Source organism: Merops nubicus, unplaced genomic scaffold, assembly GCF_000691845.1.
Source record: "Merops nubicus isolate BGI_N331 unplaced genomic scaffold, ASM69184v1 scaffold23255, whole genome shotgun sequence".
NCBI lineage: Eukaryota > Metazoa > Chordata > Aves > Coraciiformes > Meropidae > Merops > Merops nubicus.
Genome location: NW_008609284.1, coordinates 26,898 through 54,881, shown reverse-complemented (window position 1 = coordinate 54,881; position 27,984 = coordinate 26,898). Strand labels below are relative to the sequence as shown.

Genomic DNA, 27,984 nt, shown 5'->3' with positions numbered 1-27,984 from the left:
TTTCCGTATATTTAGTAAACTGTCCTCTTACAAATATTTGTTTAGTCTCCTCATGAGGCTGTGTAAGCTTTTAGCATCCTCAACATCCCTCTGACAAGGAGTTTTAACTTCGTTTTGCATGAGGAATCAGCCCCTGTTTGTTTTGAACCTAGCTTGAGATAACGTTTTGCTTGAAAGTGATGCAGCTGTTGGAAGATACAGGGAGCAGTTGTTCCTATTTGCTTTCTTCATGTGACTCATGGTTTTTGTCTTGGTCATCTGCTTCCTTGGTTGTCTTACCTGCCTGCCTTTGAGTTCTTGGTGGTGCTTCAGTATTTCAAGGCTGTTTCAAAAAGTTTGTCACCCTTTTATTGGATGAAGAATGTTCTTTTTCTTGGTCCCCATAAAATCTGTCTCTTCTTAAGAGCTGTGATTATTTTCTGCTTTCATTTGAGTACCAGAAAGCAGAAAGAATTGCCAGATAATACATATCTGCATAAATTAAACATTCATTCTTACATTGTTTAAGTCAGTTAAACTCGGTGTTGAACACTCTGGAGGCAATATATGTTTGTATGTGATTGCTTTTTGTTTTTCCCTCCCCCCTTCCCCTCCAAGGATCTGTTTGAGCCACAGACTGCTCTGTTGAGATATGTGCTGGAACAGCCGTATTCAAGGGATATGGTCTGCAATATGCTAGGTCTGAATAAGCAGGTACTGTACCATGCTGTGACATGTGATTTAATTCTGCATAGAATCTGCACTATTCTTTTTCTCTTTTCTTTGCTATAGCTAACTAAGCAAAACAGTTTAGGTCCAGAGAGTGATTTTTTTAATTTTTTTTTTTTTTTTTTAATGAAATCATACTAGGTTAATTGGACACTGTTGTTTCTATCATTTGTATATTGCTTTACGAATGTTAAATTGAACAGTAGAGATTTAAAATATGATTTTTTTTTTTGCATTGCTTTTTTTTCCTATAAGGCCAGCCTCAAGTACACCTTTGACAGACAGGAGGACACTGCTAGCTCAAACAATAAAAATGTTATTGTTCATTAGTTTTTAAAGCATTGTTGTACTCTGTTGTATTGACATGTTATAGTACCAGAATAGTGAAAAGCTGGGGTTTGTTTTGTTACATTTTTTTTCTTTTTATACCTTAGAATGGGAGGGTTTAGTCTGACTTGGGGATCCTTGAGGCTGGCCTCATAGTCACTGTTTTGTCTTTTCTTTTTTTCTTCCTTTATTTTTGTTCTGTCCTGTCTTGTCCTGCCCATCCTCCAATGCTCTAGACCTTGAACATTGCTCAGGTATGTTCACAACCTTACTGTTGTATTGTGACTAACGATACGCTGGCCGCTTTGTAGCCACTGATTCCAGTTAGAGAATACATGTACAGTCAGGGCTTGAAATTGGCAGGGCATTACATGAGGGCAAATTCTCACTGCGAATCTCTAGAGATACAAGAGATGTAGCATAAAGATGATAATCAGTGGTCCTTTGGCCCTAATATTTTTCGTTGGAATGGACTGCTACCATTTCCTCTACCAGTCGTGAGAACTTTTACTTGCCCTGCTGGAATTTTCAGGTGAGGAGAGATTCTTAAGTTAAAAGTTTCCTTCCTTATGCAGGTGGAAAAACATCCACTGCACTTGATTGTAAAATTATGAAGCTGTAAATACATCATTGATTAAAAAAATAAAAAGCTTTACTAGTGGAATTTCCTTATCATTAGGAAGCCTGTGTAACAAACTTCCAAATAGGCCATTTTAATATTCTCCAAGCTAGGTTAAAGAAAGGTAGTGTAGAGTACCATGTGAGAAGTAGTTCCTTAAAATTTTGTCTACTTGCTTAAATAAATAAATAAAGGCCTGAGCAAATCAAACATGATTCTGCTTGAAATTTGAAATTATGGGTTTTACATTTACAGCTGATCCCTTGTTACAATAATAAATTCCACACTTAAAAAACATTGTTTAAGATTTATAAAATAGCGTTGCTGTTTGCAATACTATAGTGAAGGTTGTGTCAGTGTTTCCATTTAAGAAACTTTTTTCAAATTTGTAACTTGACTATAAAATTTACATGATCCTGAAACCTTGTGTATATTTCCCATTGTAAGTGAAATACACCAGTGCTCTTTCTGACTATGTTTCTGAATGCACAGATTTCTACATCTCAGCAGACAGTACTGTGTGTTGTAAATGACAGATTTTTTGTATTTGAGACTTAAAGCAGCTGAAATGTTAAACCTTAGAAGCAAGCTGCTAAGTTTAGTGTTGAAATGAGTAGTATTTGTATTCTGAGTCCATTTCTGTGTCCTCACTCAGTTAATAAATCAAACTATTCCTCTCTGCATCTTGTAGATGGTAAATAATACAAGAACTAGGAAAAAAAAATATATTGAACCCATTTTATTCTTCTAACTGTGTATGTTCTGTGCCTTCTGGTCAAAAAACATTGATGTTAGAAATGCTTTTTTTAACTCCTGCTTTACTGTCCTCTAAAAGTAATCAAAGAAAATTTTAATGAAGTAATGAAATATATTGAATTATATTTAAAATTTGTGTACTAGTGCAGGAATTCCTACACAAAGTTTCAACCTGGCATGAATTTTTATGACCAAGGAACAAATTTGAGGAATGTAGCTTATAAAGGAAATGCTGACAGAACATGAACTATAGCTGTGCTCCTACATTTACACCAGCATAAGGATGTTTGGGCTGTTGAAAATTTGTGAGTTAAAAATATAAATACAGAATAGGGTGGTGTAGTGGTATTGAATAGGAAATAACGTTCTACATAAACATTAGTATACTCTGCTCAAAACTGTGGAAAATGTTAAAATTTTATGCACTTTTAGGTTCGAAATACCTTCATGTTATAGTTGAATTTGTTAACGTATCCACCTGACAAAAAATAGTAGCATGCTTTTCAGAAGTAATTATATATATTTTCAGTGTAACTATATTGATGATTTCTGTAAAATGGCTGATAATTTTGTACTTTATTAGAACTGAACTAACCTGCAGAAATGAATTGTCAGTATGAAGAATTCACTTAGAAATGCAGATAGTGCCAAGTTTGTTTCAAAATGCATACAGAAATATCTCAAAGGAATGGTCATTATTTATTTATGATCATTAATTATTTATGTGAAGCTGCTTGTATGCCCTATCAACTATTTACACAGATCCAGTTGCAGGATTGGAGCCTTCATTTGAATCTTTTGGCATCACAAACTAGGTATGGTTCAGCCAAATTTGTCCTAGTTCTCAAGGATGCTTGAAGATGAACAATGAAATTTGCTGGTTCAATCTGAACTAAGTAGATCTATGTTAGAAAACTGTTCACTCAAGCCATCTCTGGGTTGGGTAAAAAAAAAAAAAAGTACAAATCCAGCTGTCCTGTTAACCTTGCAGAGAGAAAAATGAAGGTAAAATTTGTTACATTTATAGATTCATCTGTTCTTTTCAGAATTCTAAGTGTTGCTGTGGGATTTTGTTGTGGGATGAGGCTTTCTAATATCTTTATCGAGTATATGGCTTTAAATTCAGATGTCATAACAAAAATTTCAAAATATTTCTTCTGTTAGAGTCTAGGTTTTTTTACTTTTTGCTACTGTCTACTTCTGTGTGGGGCAGCACCTTCTCTTGTATGCCTTTTTGAACTGGTCTATAGGAAGTAGAGATTTAAATTGTATTTTATCATGAATGTTGTAATGTTTTATGGTTGGACTCCATGATCTTAAGGGTCTTTTCCATCCTAAATGATTCTATGATTCTATTCCAATTTATATTCTGCTGTTAGCTGGGGCAGTACTCCCAATATTAATTATGTTTTAAACAATGTGTTGAAGTATGTAACAATCTTGGATTTGGAAACAAGATGATGTTTTGATTAATAGTGTGTTAATACACTGATGCCCAATTAATATTCAGTTTAGGAATCCTACAGTTGGTTCTTAAAACTGATGTCTTAAGGACATGAAGTCACTTTGAACACATTGGTTTATATCTTTACCTTCTCTGTATGTACAGGCTCGCATAAAGAGTAAAATGTCATTTTTGCTTGTGTGAATGCAGTCAGGATTGTTTTGCAGTTCTCTAAAGAATGAAAACCTGTTAAACTTCGATTTCTCTGGGTTGGGGAATATTTGAAAGAGGAGGTCATTTTCAGGTGTCTCATTTCTGTAATGTTTTACAAACTTTTAATTGGCAACCATTGTATTAATAACTTCAGCCTTTATGTAATATATTTGGGTGGTCACCTTTTAAACCAGCAGTGGTGATCTGCAGCTTTGATTAGGAAATGTATCTGTGCCATACTCCATTCAGGTGAATACATAGTTGTATTCTCTCCTAGCTAAAAAAACAGGATAGTTTCCTTGGGACAGATGTGGTTTAATTCCTGTCTGTCAATGCATTGTGTAAGCAGAACCATTAAGTGAAAGGAAAGACGTGCAGTATTCAAAAGTTGACTTTCCTTTCCCTTTTATTTTTAAAATATTGTAGGTTGATTCTGGAAACTTACTATCCTCTATTACGAGTGTTAACATGGCATAGTACTTAATTTAAGAGGTGTGATTATTTTTATATATTTCTGTTTGTGCATTGAGAACACCTGAGTGCAACTTTCTTGTTGCAACTTGCTCCATTTTATAATGAGGAAAACCCAAGAATGGCCACTGAGCTTGGCAGAAATAGAATCAGGCATTATATAAACACCAGGCTTTAAGATTTTGTGTCTGGTATCATACTGGTTTCAAAAATGGAAGTGAGAGGAAAGCTGTAGTTCTGTCTTTTGTTGACTATTTCAGGCATTTAATGTACACATTTTGAATTAGACTTTTGGAGACAGCATTTACTGTTGCAAGGGTCTTGAGCTCTGCAAGGATCTTGGTCCTCTGAATCCATTTCTTAAGTGTAGATATTTATTAAATATTTTTGAGGCATGTGTTGTTTGCTTAAAATACTTGAAAACTGTAATAGCTTGCAGCTAGTCTTACTGACTTCTTAAAATACCTTTCTTTTAGGGAACACTTTTATTGCTACATATGCCCCCAATCCTGGCCCCCTTCCCCATAAAAAAAAAACAACCAAACAAACAACTTAAAAAAAGAAACCAGCCCAAAGCAAAAGCCTTGATCCACTTGAAGGACCACTAGTCCATCAGAGGGCTGGTCTCAAGAAATTGTAGTATGAAGTTGCCATGGTAGCACTTGTTTTCTCCCTATATTTCTTTACTGTTTAAAAACATTTTCAGTGAGGTGATGTATTTGTCAGGTCTTTAAATACTATTGTCAGGGCAAAATGGAGAATATGATTTTATATATAATAAACTTAGAAAAATTTCAATAATACTGTCTTTAGCATTCAAAACCACTATGCTTTTTCCTATATTTTTCCATATATAATTGAAAAAAGTGTTTAGTTTGGTTTGATTAAGCCACACTAAAATACGAATTCCTGCTTATTTGTGAAGGGAATCAACCTTCACCCGTATTTTTATTCATCTCAGTATATACTGAGATGTTCATTCAGATACAAGCAATTAATAAGGCCCCAATCCTGCAAAATCTTATGCAGCACAGTATTTTATTTCCGAGTTCTCCAAAACTATAGATTAAAAAATTGTGGAAAAATATATATTCACTGAAAATACAGAAAAAAAAAAAGCCAGAAAATGAAACTAATGAAGATAGAATGTGAAGTAGTGCTATATTTCTTATCAAAAATTATTCCTGAAGCAATAAAGACGTGATTTTCAGAATAAAAGATTTAATATATTCTTTTATAAATTTCCTGGCTCCTTAAGTTTTCCCAAGCTTCAAATTGTTCAGAATAGTGAAAATTTCTACTGGAAATTATGGCTTTCTTTTTAAGAGTAATATTTTCCTGTTGTATTCTTTGAATAACTTTATCCAAAATGAGTATAGCCTACCACGATTAGGCTTTTGGACCTTAACCCGGCGCTTAGCAAACTTATTAAATTTCAAGCCCTGTACGTAGTAGTTTTGCATGCTGGATTATAAACTAGTCTGTAGTGTTGTCTGTTGCACCCTGCTCTGCTTCATAATTAGTTGCTTTGGGAGGGGGAAGGAATCGAAGCATAGAACCCCCGAAGTGTTCTGAACTGGTGGTGTTAATACTGCTCTCTGTAAAGCTATAACGTGGTTGATCTGTGATAACAGCGTTGCCTACTGGGAGAGAAGGTGAAACTGTAATCAATGCTTTCTGTTCTAGTTAGAGGTTTGTGTTAAGCATGTTTCAAGAAAGCACAGCTGGAATTGTAGCTTTCTGCAGTTTTGAGCTGGTGAAGAGCATGCAACAGGGGATGCTGTTCACTCTATTTTGTCAACTTTCCCCATTCCTGCATTTTATTTTCAATTGAAGAGAATCTCTTTTTTTTTCATGGCAAAAGACTACCATCGACGAAGGTAGAGCAAGCATCTCCTTTCAGCATCTCTCTTTCCTTTCGTTATTTCTTTCTTTATCACTTAAAAGGGTGTTTTTAGGTTGCCTGATTAGTAAGTCAAAGAACTCATCTAAGGCATCCCTGAAATGTTTTATGAGTATTTGGGCAATCTTTTAAAACTTTTTTACATACACCTTTTGCCTCTAGAAAGGGATACTGCATTTTCATGAGTAGTGGTTGAGCAGCTTAGTTCCTTTTCTTTTGTATCATTAAAGTAATAATGTTTTCTTTAAGGCTGCATTATGTTACAGGCATCAGGTGTAAAAACAAACAAATCACCTCACCCCTTCCTGAGTAGAGAATGTAATGAAACAAACAGAGGTTAGATTATTTCTGAAGTGCTAGCACTGTCTGAAATAAATTCCTCACAGTTTCTTGTCCTTAGTAATAGTAACTGTATGAATGCAGGGTAATAAAAGGTTGTTGCATTAGAGAACTTCTGATATGTGACATCATACTCGATGGTCTTAAATTGAAGCTTTATAATCCAAGTTCAAAATCACTGGTAGCAGGCTTGCTTTACATATATCTGTAGTATCATATGTATCTGGAGATATATATATATATATATATAATGCATACCTTACTTGATCATTATTAAAGGTCATAAGGGAAGGTGTGTATTTTAAATTATTTCTGTGTTCACGTAGCTCACTGTGGAGGTTGTGGCAGTCTAAATCCTATGTCTAAAGAGCTACGATATGTAATTTCTGTTCTATTCTCAGTGTGTAAAACATACCACTTTTATCAGATTCATTTTCAAGTCTTTTTGATCTTGGCTTGTACCAGTGGTGCTGTGTCAGCAGGACAGCACCTGATTATAGGGTTATTAACCTGATGTTAATTCTGCTACTGGTTGTAGGTGAGCCCAGAATGAGGGTGAAAAAGATTAGTCATTAAACACCTATGTTGTATATTGGCATGTTACCTCTGTCTTTGGTGATATAATTAATGCATGTTTTTCTTTATGGTGATCCCTGCTTTTGAAATGGACCTAAGGGAGAAAAGAAGGAAGGAAAACAAAAAAACAAACCAGCATCCTCCAAACAAAAGAGTCCCCACCAATGTATTAAAAGAATGATGGACTTTATTTTCCTTGGATGCAAGATCAGAGAAATAACATCCTGCATAAATTTATTTAAAAACACAAACAGTTCCCCCAGGTGTTATTTGTGCATTGATGACTTGTGTTCTGGAACCAAGCAGGGAATTATGTAGCATGTTAAAATGTAAAAATCATTGTGACCTGTAACATAGTGCAGCTTTAATACACTGGCTTATCCTTAAACTTAAGTTCAGACTTCATTTCATGCTTCCCAGCCTTCTGTCAAAATACTGTACTATAACTGCAAGCAACTGTACAAGTTCTGAAGTTAATGGCAAAGCTTTTGGAATACTGTATCTGATCTCTGCCTTACAGCACAAGCAGCGCTGCCCTGTGCTGGAGGACCAGCTGGTGGATCTTGTGGTGTATGCCATGGAAAGGTCTGAGACTGAAGAGAAGTTTGATGATGGTGGAACCAGTCAGCTTCTGTGGCAGCATCTCTCCAGCCAGCTCATTTTCTTTGTGCTCTTTCAGTTTGCAAGTTTTCCTCATATGGTCCTGTCACTCCATCAAAAGGTAAATTGTTTGTATCGCTCCCATGTGGTAAGAGAGATCTGAAAAATTAAACAAGTTAAAAAAAACAAAACCAAAACCAAACTCACTCACTCCTGCAAGAAATACCTTATGTATAAGAATTACATTTTTGGGGTTGTTGTGCTCTGTAGAAGTCAGTCAAATTCTCAAGCTGTGTTGCTGTGAGTTAGATCTGTTTCTAGTGTATTCATTCACAGGATGTTGCATTATATCTGGATTCAAAATATTCTAGTAACTAGAATAAGGAGATAAACGGGCTTAATTCAGAAGATCTGAGCACTGTTGCATCCAATTTACAGCTAAGCTTCAGATTGAATGCCCTGTTCAGTTTGTGAGCTAAAGAAACACCATGTAAATGTGTGCGAGAACCTACAGTTCATTTTTCTGAACAATCTAATCAAAGCAATCCAATCAAACATCATTTCTCCAATTGTAGTATATTGGCAATCACAATCTAAAGTTATTATCACTTCATAATAATAATCCTGTTAAAAGTGATGCAGTTTCTAGTATTTGTCCTTTTCTCTGGTGCTCAGTGCCTCTCTGAATTCAAAGGATGGTGGTTGCAGTCCTCCAGAAGAGAGGAGAGGACAGGTTACAGTAAGTCAGCAGTATCCTAAGCTGTTTGCTGAGAGAAGGTGTGGTGCTGATGGTAGGAAGGGGATATTCTTTCTCAATACAGGATGAGCACATGAGTCTTTTGGTACAGTGTCTAATGTGCACTACACATTTTTCATCTTCTTTTGTCCACAGTTCCATGTTACCTCAAAATTTACTACATATATTATATTTCACTTGGGATGTATTCTAGTTCTCTGCTCTCTTTGGTATAACTGAAATTATTTTTATCAGGGTTGCATTCCTTTAATTACTGTTAATGAACCATTGAAGCAATAGGCACTATACAACACAACTACACAAACCTAATCTAAAATTAAAGCAAACTAGATAAGTGGAAGTTAAGAGTAGAGTACTGCTTATTAGAGAATTGCTGTTACAAAGACACTAAATAATAAAAAAATAAATCCAGACAAGTCCAGGTGAAGCAAGCCCAAGTTGTTCAGCTTCAGAGACTTGCTTTGGAGATAGAGTTGATATAAAACCTGTGGCCTGCTGCTAGCAATGGCAATACTGTACTGGCTACAGGTCTACAAGATGACAGGTTAAGTCAAATATTTGAGTTGCTAATTTTTCAAGACAGTGATCCTCAAGAGCTAAGTATATTTTGAATCTTACCAGCAAGGCCCTCCTAGTCCTGTTTCTGTGTTAAAACTAATGCACCTGTTTGCCATCTTTCTGAAAGCACAACAACATACATTTCTGCCTAAGTCCTGGTATAAAGTCCCAAGTGATGTCTGCTGGAACTATTTTAGTCTTCCCTTCTACTTTTAAAGGAATCTTTGCAATGGTTTTTCTTCTGCATGCAGTATTTGTCTGTTACTGAGAGTTTTGACAGTTGGCAGGCCGTGGTCTCATTAAAGGAAGAGACCATCTGATGTGGGTGCTACTGCAGTTCATCTCTGGCAGCATCCAGAAGAACGCCCTGGCTGACTTCCTCCCAGTTATGAAGCTTTTTGACCTCCTGTACCCTGAGAAAGAAGTAAGTCTTCACTGTGAAATGGAAATCTTTATTTTTAATTAAACTTGAGACCTTCTTATGTCAATATTACTGTTATTCTTGAGTCACTATTACAGTAGTGTGCTGCATAGTTGAAGAGAGATGTTTAATAATTAAATTAAAGTTTTCAGGATTTCCTTCACTATGTTTTTCCAGTAACCATGTTTGTGCTAGGTGTTAAGGGTGAAAAAAAAAAGGCTTCTGTTGACTCCTCTCTTCCTTGACTTTGGTTTTAATAAGGTTTTGATGAGTTTGTTAAAGCACTGAGGATACTGTTAAGGAATAATGTTTTATTGTTACATCTGGGCTGTAGCAGAATAAGACACTGAGAGATAGTTTTGAATGCAAAGAACTGAACAGGACACCTTAAATTTCTTTTCTATTAATAGTTACTTGAAAATTCATTCTGTGTTAGCAAATAAAATCCTAGTCATGGTTTGTATATTCTTCTAGAATGAAGGTTCCTGGGGAGGGTGGAGTTAGGGGTCATTCTTAAACTATCATGGGAGCATTGTCAGCATGAATTTTGGGGTATATCTGTTCCTTTTCATAGGAATTGTATTACACTAAGTATAATGGAGATGCTAGACAAATTTGATTTTTCAGAAAAGACTGATAGGCCAGTGAGTATCTACTATGGAAGCACTTACCATAACTGATTCTTGAGTAATGTTTCAAGTGCAAGGCTGAGAGTAAAAGTGTGTGCTTTGTAACTACATATGGCTTCAGTGTATATACTCTAAGCATGAACTTCCATTTCCTGAAGTCTTAGATAGTTTGATATTTTGGGGTTTTTTTTACAGGTTAATTACTATCTCTTCCAGAGCTCTTTATGTAAAATTGCTTACACAGATGAGGGCAGAATCTGGTCTTTAAAACTGTTTCTTACTGCGCTTCAAGTCAGAAAAAGAAAAACTTGACCTTGTGAATGCTGGCTATCCTAAGTTGGTTTTCTGTACCTGACTGTGTGCAATATGTCACATTCATGTGTTCTGTCTTCAGTGTATTCCAGTACCTGACATTAACAAACCCCAGTCAACTCATGCTTTTGCAATGACCTGTATTTGGATTCATCTCAATCGGAAGGCCCACAGTGACAACTCCAAGTTACAGATTCCCATTCCTCATTCTCTTAATCTTCACCATGAGTGAGTTTTGGGGGTTTTGTTGTGTTTTGATAGAAATAATGGAACAGAAAGCTCCAAGTCTGTAATCAGAACGTATTATATGATTATCAAAGGAATGAAGCAGCACTGGGAGCGAGCTCAAAGTCAAAATATGCTGTTGCCATACAGCTGAGAGAAGTAATGCAGTACATCTAAGATTTATTAATCTTTTTTTACTGGTGTAGAATTTGAAAGTGAATTAACTACTTTGTGTTATTATGCTTTGGTTTGGAAGGTGTGGGCAAACAGTACAGTGGGTTAAGTTTTGTTCAGAAGGGTGATTTTTAAAGTGGTTTTTTTTGTCCTGATGGGTTTCTCTGATAAAAGAAAATCATAAAACGGTGAAACTGTGGCATGAGATGTAGTTGTTTGGTGTGGTGGAATTAATAAATATTTTGGGTTTTCTACTGTTTTACAGTGGATCTTTGACTGGGGTTATTGTGGTTGTGATCCCGGAACTCATATGTATTCTTCTGCTTGTTTCTTTCTACTTAAAGTTTCATCTCTTTGGCACACAGGTTTTTGCAACAGAGTTTAAGAAATAAAAGCTTACAGATGAATGACTACAAGATTGCCTTGTTGTGCAATGCTTACTCAACCAATTCAGAGTGTTTCACTTTGCCCATGGGTGTGCTAGTAGAGACTATTTACGGAAATGGCAACATGAGGATATCTCTTCCAGGGACTAATTGCATGGCATCAGGGTCTATTACCCCATTGCCAATGAACCTCTTGGACTCACTCACGGTTCATGCCAAAATGAGGTACCGTATGCTGCTAGTTCTGGGGACTTTTTTAAACTGTAAATTTGTGTGTAACTTAACACCGGAAAAGTGTTCCTGTGTCTGAATGTGTCATGTATCAATCTGTTTATTTACTTAATGAATTTCTTAACTTTCAAGTCCTTGCTTTTAATTGAAAAATACTTTCTCTCCTTCCTCAGTCTGATTCATAGCATAGCTACAAGGGTAATTAAGCTGGCTCATGCAAAATCTAGTGTGGCCTTGGCTCCTGCTCTTGTGGAAACCTACAGTCGCCTGTTGGTTTATATGGAAATAGAGTCCTTGGGCATCAAAGGCTTTATCAGTAAGAAAGAAAACCTTTTTTATTTTTTTCTTTTCCTTTTGTTCAGTAGCATTTTCTTTTAATGGCAGCTAGAGACTGTGGTAAAAAGAAAAATCTAATGATGCAGCATGTTGAATACATGTATGCTGTTTTAATATAGAAGAAATTGTAATAGTTGTTCTAGTGCTGCAGTAAATTTCAGGTGCAATTTACATTCAGAGGCACTGCTGTCCCTTTATGCCATCACTTGCATGGTCAGGACCCTTTCTAGTTACACTGCATTGTCCAAAAATATGCTTAATGGAAAACCATAAGCAAACTTACTAGTTACATGCAAATGATATTTAATTGCACTCATTAAAATAATTTACATGTCTGCTGTATATGGTCATTCAATATGTTATTGAGCTCTACACATTTACAGCACCTTCAGACAGTGCTTGCACAGGCATTCTTTGGAGGTAGTGCAATTCTCAAATCAAATGTGGGACTTGCAGCTAAATATAACCATCTATCCAGAGCATACTCTGTAGCTGTATTTGGAAGTGTAATCACTTGGAAAACTTACTTTACAAACTCTTTTTTGTAAGGTCAGCTCCTGCCAACAGTGTTCAAGTCTCACGCGTGGGGAATTTTGCACACTCTGCTAGAAATGTTCAGCTATCGGATGCATCACATCCAGCCTCATTACAGAGTTCAGCTGCTCAGCCATCTTCACTCCTTGGCTGCTGTGCCACAGACTAACCAGAACCAGCTTCATCTGTGGTGAGTGACAGCTGCCATGTTAACCTCATCTCAGAATCCTTCTTAATCATATGATGAAAGCTGTGTGAGAACTATGGGACACAAGTACCTCCCGGTCTTTGTTCTGTGGCTAAATTGTTTTGTGGCCATCTCAGCAGGCCACATTTCGGAAATATAGTTAGCTGTTGATAGTACTCTGCAGAGATGCACGAGGCAGCCTCTTGCACAGACGTGGGGGCAGTGCCACAGGGCAAAGCACAGGAATGTGCACCAGAACCGTCGTGTCGGGAAGTGTTGGACAACTGTTGAGCTGCTTGAGGTGGAGACAGAAGGCAGCTCCTGCTACTTGCAGCCCCGATGACTGGCTCCTCTGCCAGTGTGACTGCGCTTGCTTACTCCTGGAGAGGATATTTGATTCATGACCAGAGTTAAGTTGGTTCCACGTAATTCTTTAACAAAGTTAATTTTCAGTCTGTCAGAGAAATAATCTGATTTGTCCTGCAGCTGTAAAGGTGTGTGTTGGTGCAAAGCCATGGTGGCTGTATGTGAACCTGGGTGGACAAAAATGTGTGAGTTCCATTGGTGCATGTATTATATCAGAGTAAACCACGCATAAAATAATGGCTACTTTGGATACAGGAAGGATGGAAAAGCTGGTTAAAGGACCTCTACAGTAGATATGCAGATAATTCTGGGAAAAGCTTTGAATTTAACTTGCTGTTAAAACAGTTGATGGTTTAGTGATTAAGTTTGTATGTAGAATCTGGGGTTTGATGTAGAAAAGTTGGGAAAAGAGTCTGTTCACTTTGGGAGTAGAATATTTCTCATGGAGGTGTGTAAGACATAGCAACCTCATTTTTATCAGTTTATATTAAGAAACCTTAATTACACAAAAATTCCTTGTCCAAATTCAAATTACTCGAACTGCTTATCCCTTATCAAGCATAAAGAGAGCAAGCAACAATGAATTCCTCCTTAAATTCAAGGTCATGCCCTTTTTATTCACCCAAACCTTGTTTTGGCATCTTGGTCTGTGAAATATGGATGTTAATCAGTCACTTTTGGTAAGCACTGCATGCTACTAGATTGGAGTAAATTACCCTGTGGCTTTGGCATTTCAAAAACACAAAGTTATAAAATTATTTTAAATTACTTCAAACTACCTGGTGTGAAAAGTGCTTCCAATTAGAGCACAGGCAAACAAAGTGCTTTTTAATCAAAAGTGGTAGTTCCTCATTTCTTTAATAAGGACAATTTAGTGCTGTCTACTTCATGGTGACAGTTAGCTTTGAAACTTCCCGTGCATTTTTTGTGACTTTTTATTCTGTTATGAATATATATTTGTTAATCTATGTATCCTTGTTTAGACAAAGAAATTCAAAATATAACAAAAGGGAGATGCTCTAAATTGGAAGCACTTGAGGCACTTTTTCAGGGGGGGCTCGAACTTTCCCTAGATCAATTTTTGAGAGATTTTTTTTGACAAGAATTACTTAAATGGTTGATAAAGTTATTAAACAGTGAAAAAAGCAATCTTTTTCTACAGGTTAAGAGCATCACATTCAAAACAATTTTTTTAAAATTATTATTTAAAACAGAAAATGGAGGGAACGTAGGTATTTTTGGAGTCTTAGAAGCAGCAATATAAGCATTATTTGCTAACTGGGCTGTTTCCCTCTTTCAGTGTTGAGAGCACTGCTCTAAGGCTGATCACAGCTTTGGGCAGCTCTGAAGTCCAACCACAGTTTACACGATTTCTCAGCGATCCCAAAACAGTTCTTTCAGCAGAATCAGAAGAACTCAACAGAGCCTTGATCTTAACTCTTGCAAGGGCAACACATGTGACAGGTAATAGCAGTGCTGTGAAATAGCATCTAAGTGAAAGCTGTAGTCAAGCCATTTCCCTAAAATAGCATTTAATAGAGTAGCCTGGAAGTAAACCAGTCATAGGATATATCATGTACACTTCTGGTTTTGGAAAAAGCATATATTTAATTTCCAACTCCTTGTTTTTAGGCAGAAAGCTATTAGTAAAGCAATAGTGAAATCAGACATTGTTTAAAAGTTTATTTTGATACAGAGATACAGTGTGATTAGCTTGGGAGTTTTTTTACTCTCTTATTTTCTGTTTCATCATTTTAAATTCAAATGTTGGGATTGATTAATGTACATGCCATTAAAAAAATCATATGTTCACAGCAAGTATGTGGCTCAAGTGGAAGCCAGCCACTCTACAGCTTGCCTTTAAGAAAAAAATTTTGCTTTGTCATTGCTTTCTTGGGGAAGGGAAAGGGGAAAGCTTTTGTGTGTGTCAGTGTTTTAACTGTGTGCAGTGACATGGATCAGGTTTTTGTTAGCTTCAAGGGGGAATGTTTTCCTTATCTCCTTTTATATGGTTCTAGTCTGGAGAGTCACTGGGAAGTTAGTACAACTGATTTCACAAAAACTGGTGGAGGTGATATGAAAGGGACAGGGCTTCGTTGTGTTAAGTCTTTTATTTTTTAACCTTTACTCAGCCTTTAATGTTAAATCAACACTGGTATTGGGAGGATGAGGCCTGAATTTGATTTTTACAGCTTAATTGGGAAAGATACTGCTGAGCAGCCTTTTTAAAGCAATATAAAATGGAACCTGGTAATTTCATCATAATTATCTTCCTCAGAATTTTTTTTTAAGTCTAATCAGTTAATCAGCAAGTGCTTGCCTTACTGTCATTATAGGAAATTAGATAGAAAATCTTAAAGTCATGATTGCTTTATTTGTAGCTCAAATATAAAAATAATTTTGTTATTGTTAATAACTATTTTTAATAACCAGTGTAATATAAGAAATATAATATATTTTATATATGTATATAGTAATACATTAAAAAAAATATCCAGCATATACAGAGTAAAAAAAATTCAAAGAAAAGGTTTGGGGAAAAAAGGAAACTCTGTTGAACTAGCAAAAATGGTCATAGAAAAGGAATGCCAATATAGAAATGTTTTTTACATGAAATTCTAATGTCATCGATCCATTTTCTAGATTTTTTCACAGGCTCTGATTCAATTCAAGGAACTTGGTGCAAGGATATATTGCAGACCATCATGAGCTTTACTCCACATAACTGGGCATCACATACACTAAGCTGTTTTCCAGCTCCTCTGCAGGTAACAGTTTCAAACTGATGATTTATAATGGGAAATACAGAGAATTTACTCTCTTAACAAGGTCCTTTGCCTTTTTCTACTCAGTGAGATCCTTCTGTTGTCCAGATTACATTAATCTTGAGTCACTAAAGGGTACAGCATGATTGTAACATTACTATTTCTTCAGAAATGTATTGGTTTCTTCTGGAGTACTCTAAGGCCAAGTTTGGCCAACTGGTGGTTTTGGTGAAAAGTACACCAGATATTTTAAAAACTAATGGGTTTGGAGAAGCCTTTTTTCTTGTGACAGTTTGTCATGTACCTTTGTTAGTGACAAACCAGTCCCTGTGGTGTCACGGTGAAGCAACAACCCCTCCTAGAAGGTTTATCTTGTACAAGGAAGTAGGAACTCATAAGGTGCTAAGTCAGGCAACCGTTTGCAGGTTCAGATGTTTTATTCTAGGCTCCCAGTCACAGCAAAGCCTCCTTTACTTCAGGTATTCTTCAAGCAGAACAACGTGCCTCAGGAGAGCCGGTTTAACCTGAAGAAGAACGTGGAAGAAGAATACCGGAAGTGGAAGTCTATGACCAACGAGACTGAAATAATCACACACTTCTCTATACAACGTTCTCCACCGCTTTTCCTCTGTCTCCTGTGGAAGATGTTGTTAGAGACTGATCACATTAATCAAATTGGCTACAGGTGAGCTTAACAGATGTGCTGTTTCAAAGTTGTCACAGCAGCATTCTCAGTTCTGAGGACATATTGAGCCATGTGCTTGATTTGTACTTTCTTTATTAATTCAGAGCATGGTAAAAATTTGTTGAGCTAGGTGTCACCAAGTGTATCATAGTAACTGTGCGGTGTTTAAAACCGGTTATACCACACTGTGGTGTGCCACGCACGTTCTTCCTGGTAAGAGACAAGGATGTGTTTGAATTAAGCAGTTTACTTGTAGTGGTTGGGAGTGTTTCAGGCAATCTGAAACAGTAAACAGAAAATATAAAGCATTTATTTACTTAGCCTGTGTACATGAATAAAAGCCAGATATGTTTTTTAAAAAGCACATGTTGAATTAAGATGAAAATATTTACAGAAGTAGTGGTCCTACAGTTTTTTCACTTGTTCTCAGAAGCTCAAGCAGTGAAAAATATATTCTTTGCAGTCCTTGTTAGGTCTGTTGAAACAATGAATATTCCTGATAGCTCGTGTTACTCCTCTGTGCAGTGAGGAAATACCAATATTCTAATGCTATGTTTATATTAACATGCATAGTGCAGTAAAACTAAAGCTGAGTTGCAGAATATTGTCCTAAGAAATTAAAAGCTAAAAATGAGTAACTAAAGCATGGGTTCTGGGAAGAATAATATGCAAAAGAATTGGTAAACTTACAGCATTTCTTCTGATCAGTATCCAGGGTTTGGAATTCCATAAGTCTTCTTTGGATTGGTCTTTTTTTTTTTTTCCAGTTTATTTAATAAAGGGAGGGGCTTGGGCTTTTTTTTTTAACACAATTATATTAAAACCAACTAACCTTATAAAATAGACCAGTTTAAAATATATTAAGAACAGTAACAAACTGTTTGGTTTTTTTCCTTCTTCCCTGCTAGAGTGTTAGAAAGAATTGGGGCCAGAGCTCTGGTGGCACACGTCAGGACATTTGCAGATTTCTTGGTGTATGAATTTTCTACCTCTGCGGGAGGCCAGCAGCTCAATAAATGTATTGAGATTCTCAATGACATGGTGTGGAAATACAACATTGTAACTCTGGATAGGTTGATACTGTGTTTGGTAAGTATTGTCTTAGAAGATAGCGTCTCAGTTCTTCATGCAGAGTCTGCTTTCTGAGTCACTTTTGTAGGAGTAATCTTTTTAAAAATGCATTGGTTTTAAATAGTGACTATTTGCTAGCCCAGTAATCAAGTAAAATAATAGATTTCTTCTGTAAGCAACGTAAAACTTGAAGTCTTACAGTTCTCTGAATGTTCAGGGGAAGCTTCTATTGGTTATTTCATGGCAACCGTTGAATTGGTATTACTAAATTCCATCAGTGCTTTGGGTCTCTTGATTTCAGAGCTCTTTAATTATTTCTGCATCGTGACAGGGTAGAAGAGGTTTGGCATGATGTAGTTCAGAAGCAAACGGAAAAATCCTGTACCTGTTATGGTACTCTGTATTTGCTTAGCATTCATCCTGTGTCATTAGAAAAGGAGAGAAATTGCATTCTCTGTCTTTCCAGGTTATCCTACAAAATAAAGCAGAACTTATACGTAGAAAGAATTAAATTTTCCTTCAGTAATTATCCTTTACTTATGTTGTAAAATCTCATCTTAACATAAAGCTGGTACTGAAGTCCAAACAGGTCAGGGTGGCCAGAAGTTTGAAGCAGTCTTAACTTCGTTATCATTAATGGATTATTTTCAAGAAGAGAACTAACAGCAGAAAGAGAGCTAGAATTTTTGGAGGATGTGCTGTCACTTTGGAGTTTTTAAGACTTTCAGCCTGTGGAATTAAAAATGTGATGATTTTACAGGAAATGATTGAACCTGGCTCTGTTCTGTGTCTTCACTTGTAAAATGCAGTTGAGAGACTCTGTGTTTACAGGTTATAAAGCAGACAACAGCATCAACTGTAATTCCATGTTTTCTGATCCTTTTTGTTTTAAGGCTATGCGTAGTCACGAAGGAAATGAAGCTCAAGTCTGTTACTTCATAATTCAGTTGCTCTTACTGAAGCCTAATGATTTCAGAAACAGAGTGAGTGATTTTGTGAAGGAGAATTCTCCGGAGCACTGGCTGCAGAATGACTGGCATACGAAGCATATGAGTTACCACAAGGTATCAAAGCTAATAAAATTTTTTATTGTAATAATTTATGTAGAGTTGAGATCAGCCAGCGAGTCTGTTGTCCTGTAAATAACAGGACAGCTCTGTCAATTTTTGGAGTTGCTTACAAAGTAGGAATTTATTTGGGCTAGTATTAAAAAAAAAATAGAACCACTACGCTTATGTAATAATGTTAAAATTATAATGCAGTGATATTAAAAGACAGAAGCAGATGAAGAGTTGGTTGGAGATTCATTCTTGCTCATCTAAATACAATAATTTTGAAATCTTGGGTTTAATGAGATTCATTTAGAAGAAAGCTTTTGTGCATCAGGGAGAAGTTATTTCCTGCTGGAGTTTTATGACTAGTAACAGTAGCTAAACCTAAATTTTCTCCTAATTATTAAAGCTTTTTCCATCTCCTTTGTGGCAAGAACATGATATCCTGATATGTTAGGGAAGACGATTGCTGAGATTTTAATGCTACTGTAAACATGGTAGCTTCTGCTGGCTAGAGAAGGATGTGCCAATGGAGCGTTCTGTCAAAAGGTAAAGCAACACTGGTATGAAACAGATACTAGCAAACTCATGTAACTGAACACATACAATTTAGTTCTGATCCAGAAGCTATTTGGTTTGTACTAGGACTCTGCATTAGCTGTACAGTGTCTGCACACTGCCTAAAAGTGTAAGGGTGGCAGGGAAGCAAATTATGTTAGCCTGGGAAGTGCTGTAGCATTAGCTGCACAGTTACTAATCTGGCATAAAGAAATTTCTGCTACAGGTAAAACAGGGAGGTTCAGCCTTCAGCTGTACTCTGGTAACTTGAGTACATTCCAGTTCTTTCCCAGTGAGCTATTACAGGCATATTATTTCTATTGTTCTGATTCAGTGTTGTTGGATTTCTTTCTCTCCAGAAATACCCTGAAAAGCTGTATTTTGAAGGCCTGGCAGAGCAAGTCAATCCCCCAGTTCAGATCCAGCCCCAATACCTACCAATTTATTTTGGAAATGTGTGCCTGCGCTTTCTGCCAGTGTTTGACATTGTAATCCATAGATTTCTGGAATTGCTTCCAGTGTCCAAATCACTAGAAACTTTATTGGATCATCTGGGAGGTTTATACAAATTCCATGGTGAGTTACCTGTGAACACAGATGTCATTCTGTTCTCCTTCGTGTCTTTTGTTCTTAGTTTTCATCTACTAGAACAGCTGTGTTTAATCCTTTCCAATTCTGTAAACCCTGTGTACATTTCCACAGAGAAATACAATCCCTATTTAGTGAATTTCTGCCTACTGACAGTGAAATTGTTTTTATTCAAGTAGCTCTTGGGTAATTCATGCTTCCCTGACACCTTTCCCTTGCCCTCCCTTCTAGTATTAAATTCTTGGACCTGTGTCCTGCCAAACTTTCTGTTACCAAGACTGCAGCAGCTGAAAAGCAGTTCTTCTCTCTCACCTTGTTGAAGATTCAAGTTGTTTAGCCTGATTTTTTTTTTTCCCCCACACTACTATAATTGCACTTTTATAGTAAGCTTTTATAGAAATGTCATTGCTGTGTTAGGCTCAGGCATCTCACAACGTTCTTTCTTTACTGTGATGTTGTACATGGATTCTCCCTAATTAATACCTTATGTACAAAGAGATTATTTAGATGGTTTGCTTCCAATTAGTATTATCATCAAGATATGAACCGTTAATAATGCTGACTTTTTTTGCTCAACTTCGTCCCTTGTGCACACACATTAGAATATATGTACAAGACAAAGGAAAATCAGTGTTGCAGCATGTAGTGAGGTAAAAATGTGATTCAGTTCCATATGTGCTGTTTCTCAGTACATACAACTTAGACTTGTGGAGCTCTTGATCTTTATTTTATGTTTGCCACCACAAACATAATGGTGCCAGAAGTTATTTCTGGGTTTTGTTGTTTTCCTTTTCTTCTTGGCAGACCGTCCTGTGACTTACCTGTACAACACTCTCCACTACTACGAGCTGCATCTCAGGGAGCGCACAAACCTGAAGAGAAAACTTGTTCATGCCATAATTGGCTCTCTCAAAGACAACCGCCCACTGGGCTGGTGTCTCAGTGACACCTACCTCAAATGTGCCATGAATGCCCGAGAGGACAATCCCTGGATCCCTGATGACCCTTACTACTGCAAGCTGCTCGGAAGACTAGTAGACAATATCCTTGTAATTTACATTAAGTAAGCTGTGCTGATGTCTTATAGCTTTGTTTCATCAAAATATAAAGTTCCATTTCCATCCCTTCAGATACGACATAAAGCTTGGAGTCTTTGTTTAGCTGTATAGATCAGTCTGAGCTTGTATTAGTTTACTTCAGTGTACTTATTTTATTACACAGGGACGGAGCTGCCCTAGTAAGAACATCTTGAAGGATAGGGTGAAAACAAAGTACAGTACAGATGTATGAATCAGAACACTGTTTAATGTGTCGCTGATGTTTATGCCTTCCAGATTGAATTCTAATTGCCACATAAAATCAGCTTGATGCAAAGCATGAGTATTTAGAAAAAAATGTAGAAAATGATATTACATTTTTTTTGTGATGCCATTATTAATATTACTAAGAATAAAATATTGTAAACAGTGCCAGGGTTAAGATAATATATAACTGGCTGTATCTAGTTGAAGATCAGTATATGTGCTGTTAGGAGCTGCAGAGGATCTGGTTTTTAGGAGGGAAAACTAGAAGTTACGTTTTTAACACAAACATATTTTTTCAATTTCTGCCTTTTGTTAGTTTTTACAATTATGACTCCATCTGATTTAAATTTCTGTGGAAACAGCTGGTGAACCCATGCAGCTATGTTCTAGAGAACAGCACTAGTGGAATCCCTCTGGACGTCATCTTCTTTTTGGGTCAACTCTAAAAGAGTTGATGAGTTTTCTGAATGTTCTGTGTCTTCCTTCTCTCTGCTTCCAGAACTGGCATTTCTTTTATGTCTAACTTGAAAGAAGTTTGTTAGATCTCTCTAAAGAAGGCTGAAATGATATAAAACCCTGCTTTTATGCAAATGTTAACAGTGTGCTTGGAGATCTTTTCTATGTGTAACTGTGATTTAGTCTCGGTTGGGAAAGTAGAATATTTTCAGAGACTAAGCAGGTGCTCATTTTGCATAAGCTGTCACCCTAGAAGTCTGGTAGAAGATCTTATACTGAAGCAAATTAATGGTTTCAGATTATGCAGAGTAGAAAATTCTTGTTATTTTAAACTTCTTGTCTTGTAAGCAGATGGTGAATGGTTGGTGTTGTTTTGTTCCACCTCTTAGTCGGGGTAATTAATCCTTTGCATGGCCTTGTGTGTGTAGTGTATTTATAGCTATGTATTCACACAGTCCTTCAGTAATTGAGTCCATATGTCCTGTTCTTTATGAAATGTAATTGCTTTATTTGTTCTCAGTAACTTATCTTTCCTTTCAATTCAACTTAGTATCTGCAGTATATATATATATATATATTTTAAGTAGTGTGCTGCTTACACTAGTCCCTTTTGGGGCAGCTTTTTTCCTTAACCCTTGTCACCTATGGCAGGCAAATCACCTGGTCCTTTTCCAAATTGTGACTGGAGATTCAACGAGTTTCCTAACCCAGCAGCCCATGCTCTCCATGTTACCTGTGTTGAGCTCATGGCTCTGGCTGTTCCAGGGAAGGATGTGGGCAATGCACTACTGAATGTTGTGCTGAAGAGGTATGTTGGCTCCCTGAAACTGTTTTCTGCTGTGTGTAGTACACAATTAGAGGTTGCTAAGGTAGTCTGTGGTACTCATTTTCTTAGGGTTTTATACATTTTTAATTAAGTATATATGCTTTGTTTATATATAAAATGGGAGGACAAACAAGGCTAGAGAGATCAAGCAGAAAAATCACGTGCTGGATTTTTGTGCTGTGGTGGATTGTGTGTACTTCAGGAGCAGTTGATTCAGTGTGATCTCCTTAAAACACAAAAGGAAGACCTTGCATGGGCAAAGTCCTGTGAATTCAGCGGCACAGAGGCTGGTAAAAGTCTGTTCTACTTTCAGCTGTGCTGGGAGGAGGGCATTTCATAAGTTAATAACACAGCATCTTTGAACACAGAGAAAGTGGCAGGAAGCCTTGGCTGGACTCTGAATCCTGCTGATGCTAATGTAAAACCAGCAGAGCACCTGTGCCAAGGACAGCTTTTTGTCATGATGCATGAAATCTGACACATAGATCTGTTTCTTGCTCAGCCACTGTGGCTGAAAGGGCCTAGGATTGATTCGGGACCTAGCAGTGATTCAGATGTCATCTTTGAGCAACGACACACTGAAATGATTGGTTTTCAGCCTCATTCAGCTTGCTAATATATTATTCTTACCTCTGTTTGGGGCCCTTGGAGAAGTCAATAAAACCTATTTGGTTTGAATAACAGTGTGATAACAGCCTTCAAAGCTACCAACGCAAGGTCATGCCTGAGCAAAGCTTCGCAAGCAACGTCACAATGGCATTTAGACTGTCTGTTGGATCTCCTAAATACCTGTGTGTGTGTAACTCTCTCAACTTCATAAACATTCTTTGCACAAGTATACCTCATTTTTAGGTGCACCAGAAGCACAAATTGCCATTATGAATTTCAGAGCTTCAGTTTTCTTCTTCTCTGTCTCTAGTCAGCCCCTAGTGCCAAGAGAGAATATCACAGCTTGGATGAATGCGATTGGACTAATTATCACAGCCTTACCCGTGAGTCAAGCTGCTGTATTTTAATATAAAAAATCTCTTCTTCCGTGTAAGTTTTATCATCTTTCTGGAGTATGTTGTAGAAACTTCTGCAGTTTGCAGTGTGATAGCCACCATCTGTAGATGCCACAGATAGCTATTCAGAAGGCTGCTGGAATGTTTGAGAAACATCTGCTCTTCCAGCATGGAAAAAATAGACCAGGTTTTCTCTTTTTCTATTATTTTGAGGCTAGGATGAAAAGAACTAAATCACTCCTATTTAAAACCATAGTTAAATGCCACATGTATATTATTAATTCAGAACGGGAACTATGACATAAGAAGGTCTACAAGGGTTCTGATGCAGAGCTAAACCATCTATTAATGCTTGCACTAGCACATCCTGTAATATCTTAAACTATGTAAATAAGATGTTCGTATCACTGCAGAAGTAAATACATGCAGTATTAGAGTCTGTGTATCAGTAGAAACTTTGATCTTCTGAATATTATGACTCTTGGTACCTGACCAGGACTGCTTGAACAGTTTTGATCTTGCTTGCCAGTTGTTTATATGTGCAACAGTTCTATTTCCTTGCAACTTCTCTTCCCCAGCAAAATGGGTCCTTTTCTTGGAAGAAGGCCAACATGGATTTAATCCTTGTTATCTTTATGTATTATTCTTCCTGTTCCCTATCCTTGTATCTTCATCTATATTCTTTGACTTTTGTACCTTCCTTTTTTTGGTTTCCTGTTTCCTTTTTGGATTTTTGATCTGTGCCTGTACTCAGAAAATTCTCAGTCTCCTTCCATTAAGACATTTTGCCTCTGCTCTGCTTTGTTTGGAGACCTTAGTTAGCTAACTAAATAAATTCCCTAATGCCACACCCTCAAGTGTACCACATCCACTAACATGTAAGCTTTCTGTATTGTTCTTAATTTTTGTTTGTCAGACAGGGTTATTTAGAAATGCAATAATAGTAGAAAGAATTGAGAAGCATTATCTGAGATGGTGTTCTTTTCAGAAGCAGTTTTGACTTCTTTTTTCCAGGAGCCATACTGGATTGTTCTCCATGATCGCATCGTGAGCGTTATCAACAGTCCCAGCTTGACGTCAGAGACGGAGTGGGTCGGTTACCCCTTCCAGCTGTTTGACTTCACAGCATGTCACCAGTCTTACTCTGAGATGAGCTGTAGCTACACGTTGGCTTTGGCACATGCTGTCTGGCATCATTCTAGCATTGGACAGCTTTCGCTCATTCCTAAGTAGGTGTAATGATGTTTGGTGATTTCATTTGTCTTTTAAATTCCATGCCTATTACAGATAACAAAGCTGTGCCTGTAGCTCTTATACCAGACAATGTGAACGGGGGAGCTCCAAAACTTACTAGATATGTCACAGTTTTTTTTTCCAGCTCCCTCTTCTACTGACATAACACTTGCTATTTGTGAGCTTTGGGGCCTTTGTCTAGAGTGTGACTGCCTTTTAATGAGCCTTTTTAATCTTGATGAGCTTTTGTTAATTTAAATTTTTTCTTAAATCAATGACTCTAGCATATTCTTAAAGCATCAACTGTAATCAGTAAACATATCCTCAATTCTAGCAAGTACCCTCTAGCTGCAAGTTGAGATGCTTTGCTGACTGAAAGATGTGGTAGTGACCCACTTAATCATTAAAGAAAAAAAAGTTGATTAGGCTTTCCACAGTGTCGTGTTAAGGAGAGGACAGACCTCACTTACTAAGTCTTAAAATCAATATTGGACAAAAATTAAGGCAGTATGATGTATTGCTCTCAGTCCTGAACCTTGATTTAAGGCTAATTTTAAACATCAGAGGACAGCTTTCTGAGTGTGTGTAGCATTCTGCTGAGCTGAGAATTATTGCCTGTTGTAGTCCAGTAATAATGCCTGGAAGTGTTGTAGAGGTTCACTGAAATAGCTCATATTTACAGAACTATGCTGTATTTCCTAAAATGAAAGCCCAAGTCTGTGAGAGAGAATGTGATGCTTTGGCTAGATTCTGAGCTAAGGGAAAGAAGAAAAAACCAAACAGACAAAAAACAAACCAATTGAATCATTGTCTTGCAATACTGCAGGTTCCTCACCGAAGTGTTGATACCCATAGTGAAAACAGAGTTCCAGTTACTCTACGTTTACCACCTTGTTGGTCCTTTTCTGCAACGGTTCCAGCAGGAGAGGACACGATGCATGATAGAGGTAAAGAGAAGATCTTGTTCTACTTTATACATTACATATGTAATGCACTGTATGCATTTATTGAAGACCTTTCTGGAGTCAAGATACAAGCTGAATGCAGTGAACTGTAATACCTTCTCTATAGAAGACTCAAGTCTTGTGCTAAACTTCTCCTAGTTTTTTACTAGAAGTCTGCTTTTGCAAATTTTGTAGGCACTTGCTGAAACCATAAACACATGTAATTATGTAGCACTAATTATTTAGCATGTACCAAAGTACCATTACTGTGCTCACTTGAAGTTAACTGGGGAAGAAGGAATCATTTAGTTAAGTGTAATGGGATGAGTTAGAGCTGCCTACTTGTCCTTGCAAGAAAACAAATAGTTAGGAATCACAGATACTTAAAAAGTAGTACATATATTTATTACACCGCTTAACTGTGTTTCTACTCTAAAGCATTTTAAAATCTGATCTCACTCGGGGTGCTTTTTGTGTCTGTGGGAACAGATTGGAGTAGCATTTTATGAAATGCTCCTGAATGCAGATCGGTACAGCACACACCTCAACTACATGGATCCTATATGTGACTTCTTGTATCATATGAAGTATATGTTTACAGGTGACAGTGTGAAAGAACAAGTAAGTGAACAGCTGAGATTGATACTTCAATTATTTTTCCTCGCTTATAGCAATATATCTTTTTATTAATTATTTTCATAGGTAACAGTACAACAAAATGCTTGACAGTTGACTAGTCTCTACATGCAAATTAGGAAGTTGGTACACTCCTACACATTTGAAAACTTTAGATGCATTTGTCTAGGTATCTCAGATTTCATTATTAGTTTCTGTAGTCTGAAATTTAAGATAAAGCTTGGGGGTGCTTTAAGTACTGTTACTAAAACAATCATGAAAAATAAAGCTGGTGGATGTTTCATAACTTTTCCTTATTTTAATCTATCTCTTTTAAGTTTTTACCTAATTTCTGATTCATTAATACAACTTTAAATGTGACAAAAAAAGTAGGCATCCCTGTTTAGTCAAAAAACAGTTCACCCAATTTAGTTTATAACTTTATGCACTTTTAAAAAGTGTCAAGTATGTAAATTGTTTTGCAAAGCTTTGGTGTGCAACTGTTATGCTAGGGGAAGGTTTTCATAAGGTTAGATATTAGATGAGGTCCTGAAGTTAATGTGGTAAATAAAATGTGAACATAAATACCATTATTTACTGTATCTTTTTCCTTGGGCTAATACAATGTTTGTATACAGTGGTGACATATGTCAAAATACTCCTTTTTTTAACAAATTCATTTCTGATTTGTTTGTTTTGTTTTGTTTTGTGTTTTTCTATTTCATTTTTATTCTAAACAGGTTGAGAAGATCATTTGTAATTTAAGACCAGCGTTGAAGCTTCGGTTACGGTTCATAACACACATCAGCAAAATGGAGCCAGCCGCTGTTGCGCAGCAGCCGCTCAGTAACGGCTCACCAGCGCCTCAGCCGAGCCAAGTGCCTGTTAACGTTGCTTTGCCTGTAACACAGTGAGGGGAGGTGCTCACCTGGCCTTGGCCTGAAGGCTTCCTCCTGTCACTCACTGATCAAGGTGGAACTTCATCTGATCTGAAACCTGGCGCGCCATGTAAAAGGAAAGAGAAGCACCTACAGATTTCTGCTTCAGTTTCTTATGCCTAGTGAAACTGTCTCGCTCTGCGTGTCAGTCTTCTTATCTGCTTGAATCAGACACTAGAAGACCTATGTGTTGCCTTTCACTGAAAGCACTGAGTAAATATTCTCTGCAAGCAAATACATGGATTTCTGGAGAGTTTACAATATCCTGCTCCCTATCCTGGCTTGAGTCATCTGGTTTTCCTTCCTGTCTGTGATATGGAAGGACGGTCAATGTATGTAGCCCTGTAGAAAATTGCTTTCTTAAATTTGGATTCCACATTATTAAAAAGTTGAAGGTTTTTTGTTTGTTGGGGGTTTTGTTTGGTTGGTTGGCTGGTTGGTTTTGTTTGGTTGTTTGTTGTTTTTGTTTGTTTGTTTGTTTTTGTTTTTTAATTTTTTTTTTTCCAATAGAAGAATTTAAAATTCTATTTGTCTTTTGGCAGACAAGTTAAGCCCTTGTATAGAAACACTCCTGGACAGATAGATTACATCAACTGTATTGAGTTAATTACAACATCTTTCCGAAGACCAAGAGCAAGCCTTTGAAAATATTTGTAAATTTTGTATGTACAGTTTACATTCAACAGATGAGCAATGTGTTTGATCTGGCATCAATTACTAGACTGTTAGATTACTACCCAGAGGCTGTCTGTAGTGAGTCTATTAGAAGCCTGCATATTTAGTTCAAGCTGTGCTCGTTCACGTTTTATCTTTCCCATTTGGGAAGTGGTGTCATTTTTATTAAGGTAATTACATGAATTTTATTGATAGCTT

General features: G+C 36.8%; 1 protein-coding gene across 1 annotated transcript in view; it reads left to right on the top strand.

Annotated features, from left to right (window-relative positions):
* Positions 1-27,217, top strand: part of MED23 (mediator complex subunit 23) — a 34,381-nt gene extending 7,164 nt beyond the window's left edge. Inside the window, exons 9-28 of the mRNA XM_008940556.1 lie at positions 598-693; positions 7,877-8,077; positions 9,552-9,695; positions 10,716-10,861; positions 11,398-11,643; positions 11,823-11,965; positions 12,535-12,709; positions 14,373-14,536; positions 15,716-15,840; positions 16,317-16,522; positions 17,431-17,611; positions 18,487-18,657; positions 19,563-19,779; positions 20,596-20,832; positions 22,194-22,359; positions 23,297-23,369; positions 24,396-24,610; positions 25,441-25,561; positions 26,048-26,179; positions 26,914-27,217. Of these exons, the coding sequence (XP_008938804.1) occupies positions 598-693; positions 7,877-8,077; positions 9,552-9,695; positions 10,716-10,861; positions 11,398-11,643; positions 11,823-11,965; positions 12,535-12,709; positions 14,373-14,536; positions 15,716-15,840; positions 16,317-16,522; positions 17,431-17,611; positions 18,487-18,657; positions 19,563-19,779; positions 20,596-20,832; positions 22,194-22,359; positions 23,297-23,369; positions 24,396-24,610; positions 25,441-25,561; positions 26,048-26,179; positions 26,914-27,087 (3,333 nt within the window). The 3' untranslated portion in view covers positions 27,088-27,217. The remainder of the gene's footprint in view (positions 1-597; positions 694-7,876; positions 8,078-9,551; positions 9,696-10,715; positions 10,862-11,397; positions 11,644-11,822; positions 11,966-12,534; positions 12,710-14,372; positions 14,537-15,715; positions 15,841-16,316; positions 16,523-17,430; positions 17,612-18,486; positions 18,658-19,562; positions 19,780-20,595; positions 20,833-22,193; positions 22,360-23,296; positions 23,370-24,395; positions 24,611-25,440; positions 25,562-26,047; positions 26,180-26,913) is intronic.
* Positions 27,218-27,984: the final 767 nt, after the last annotated feature.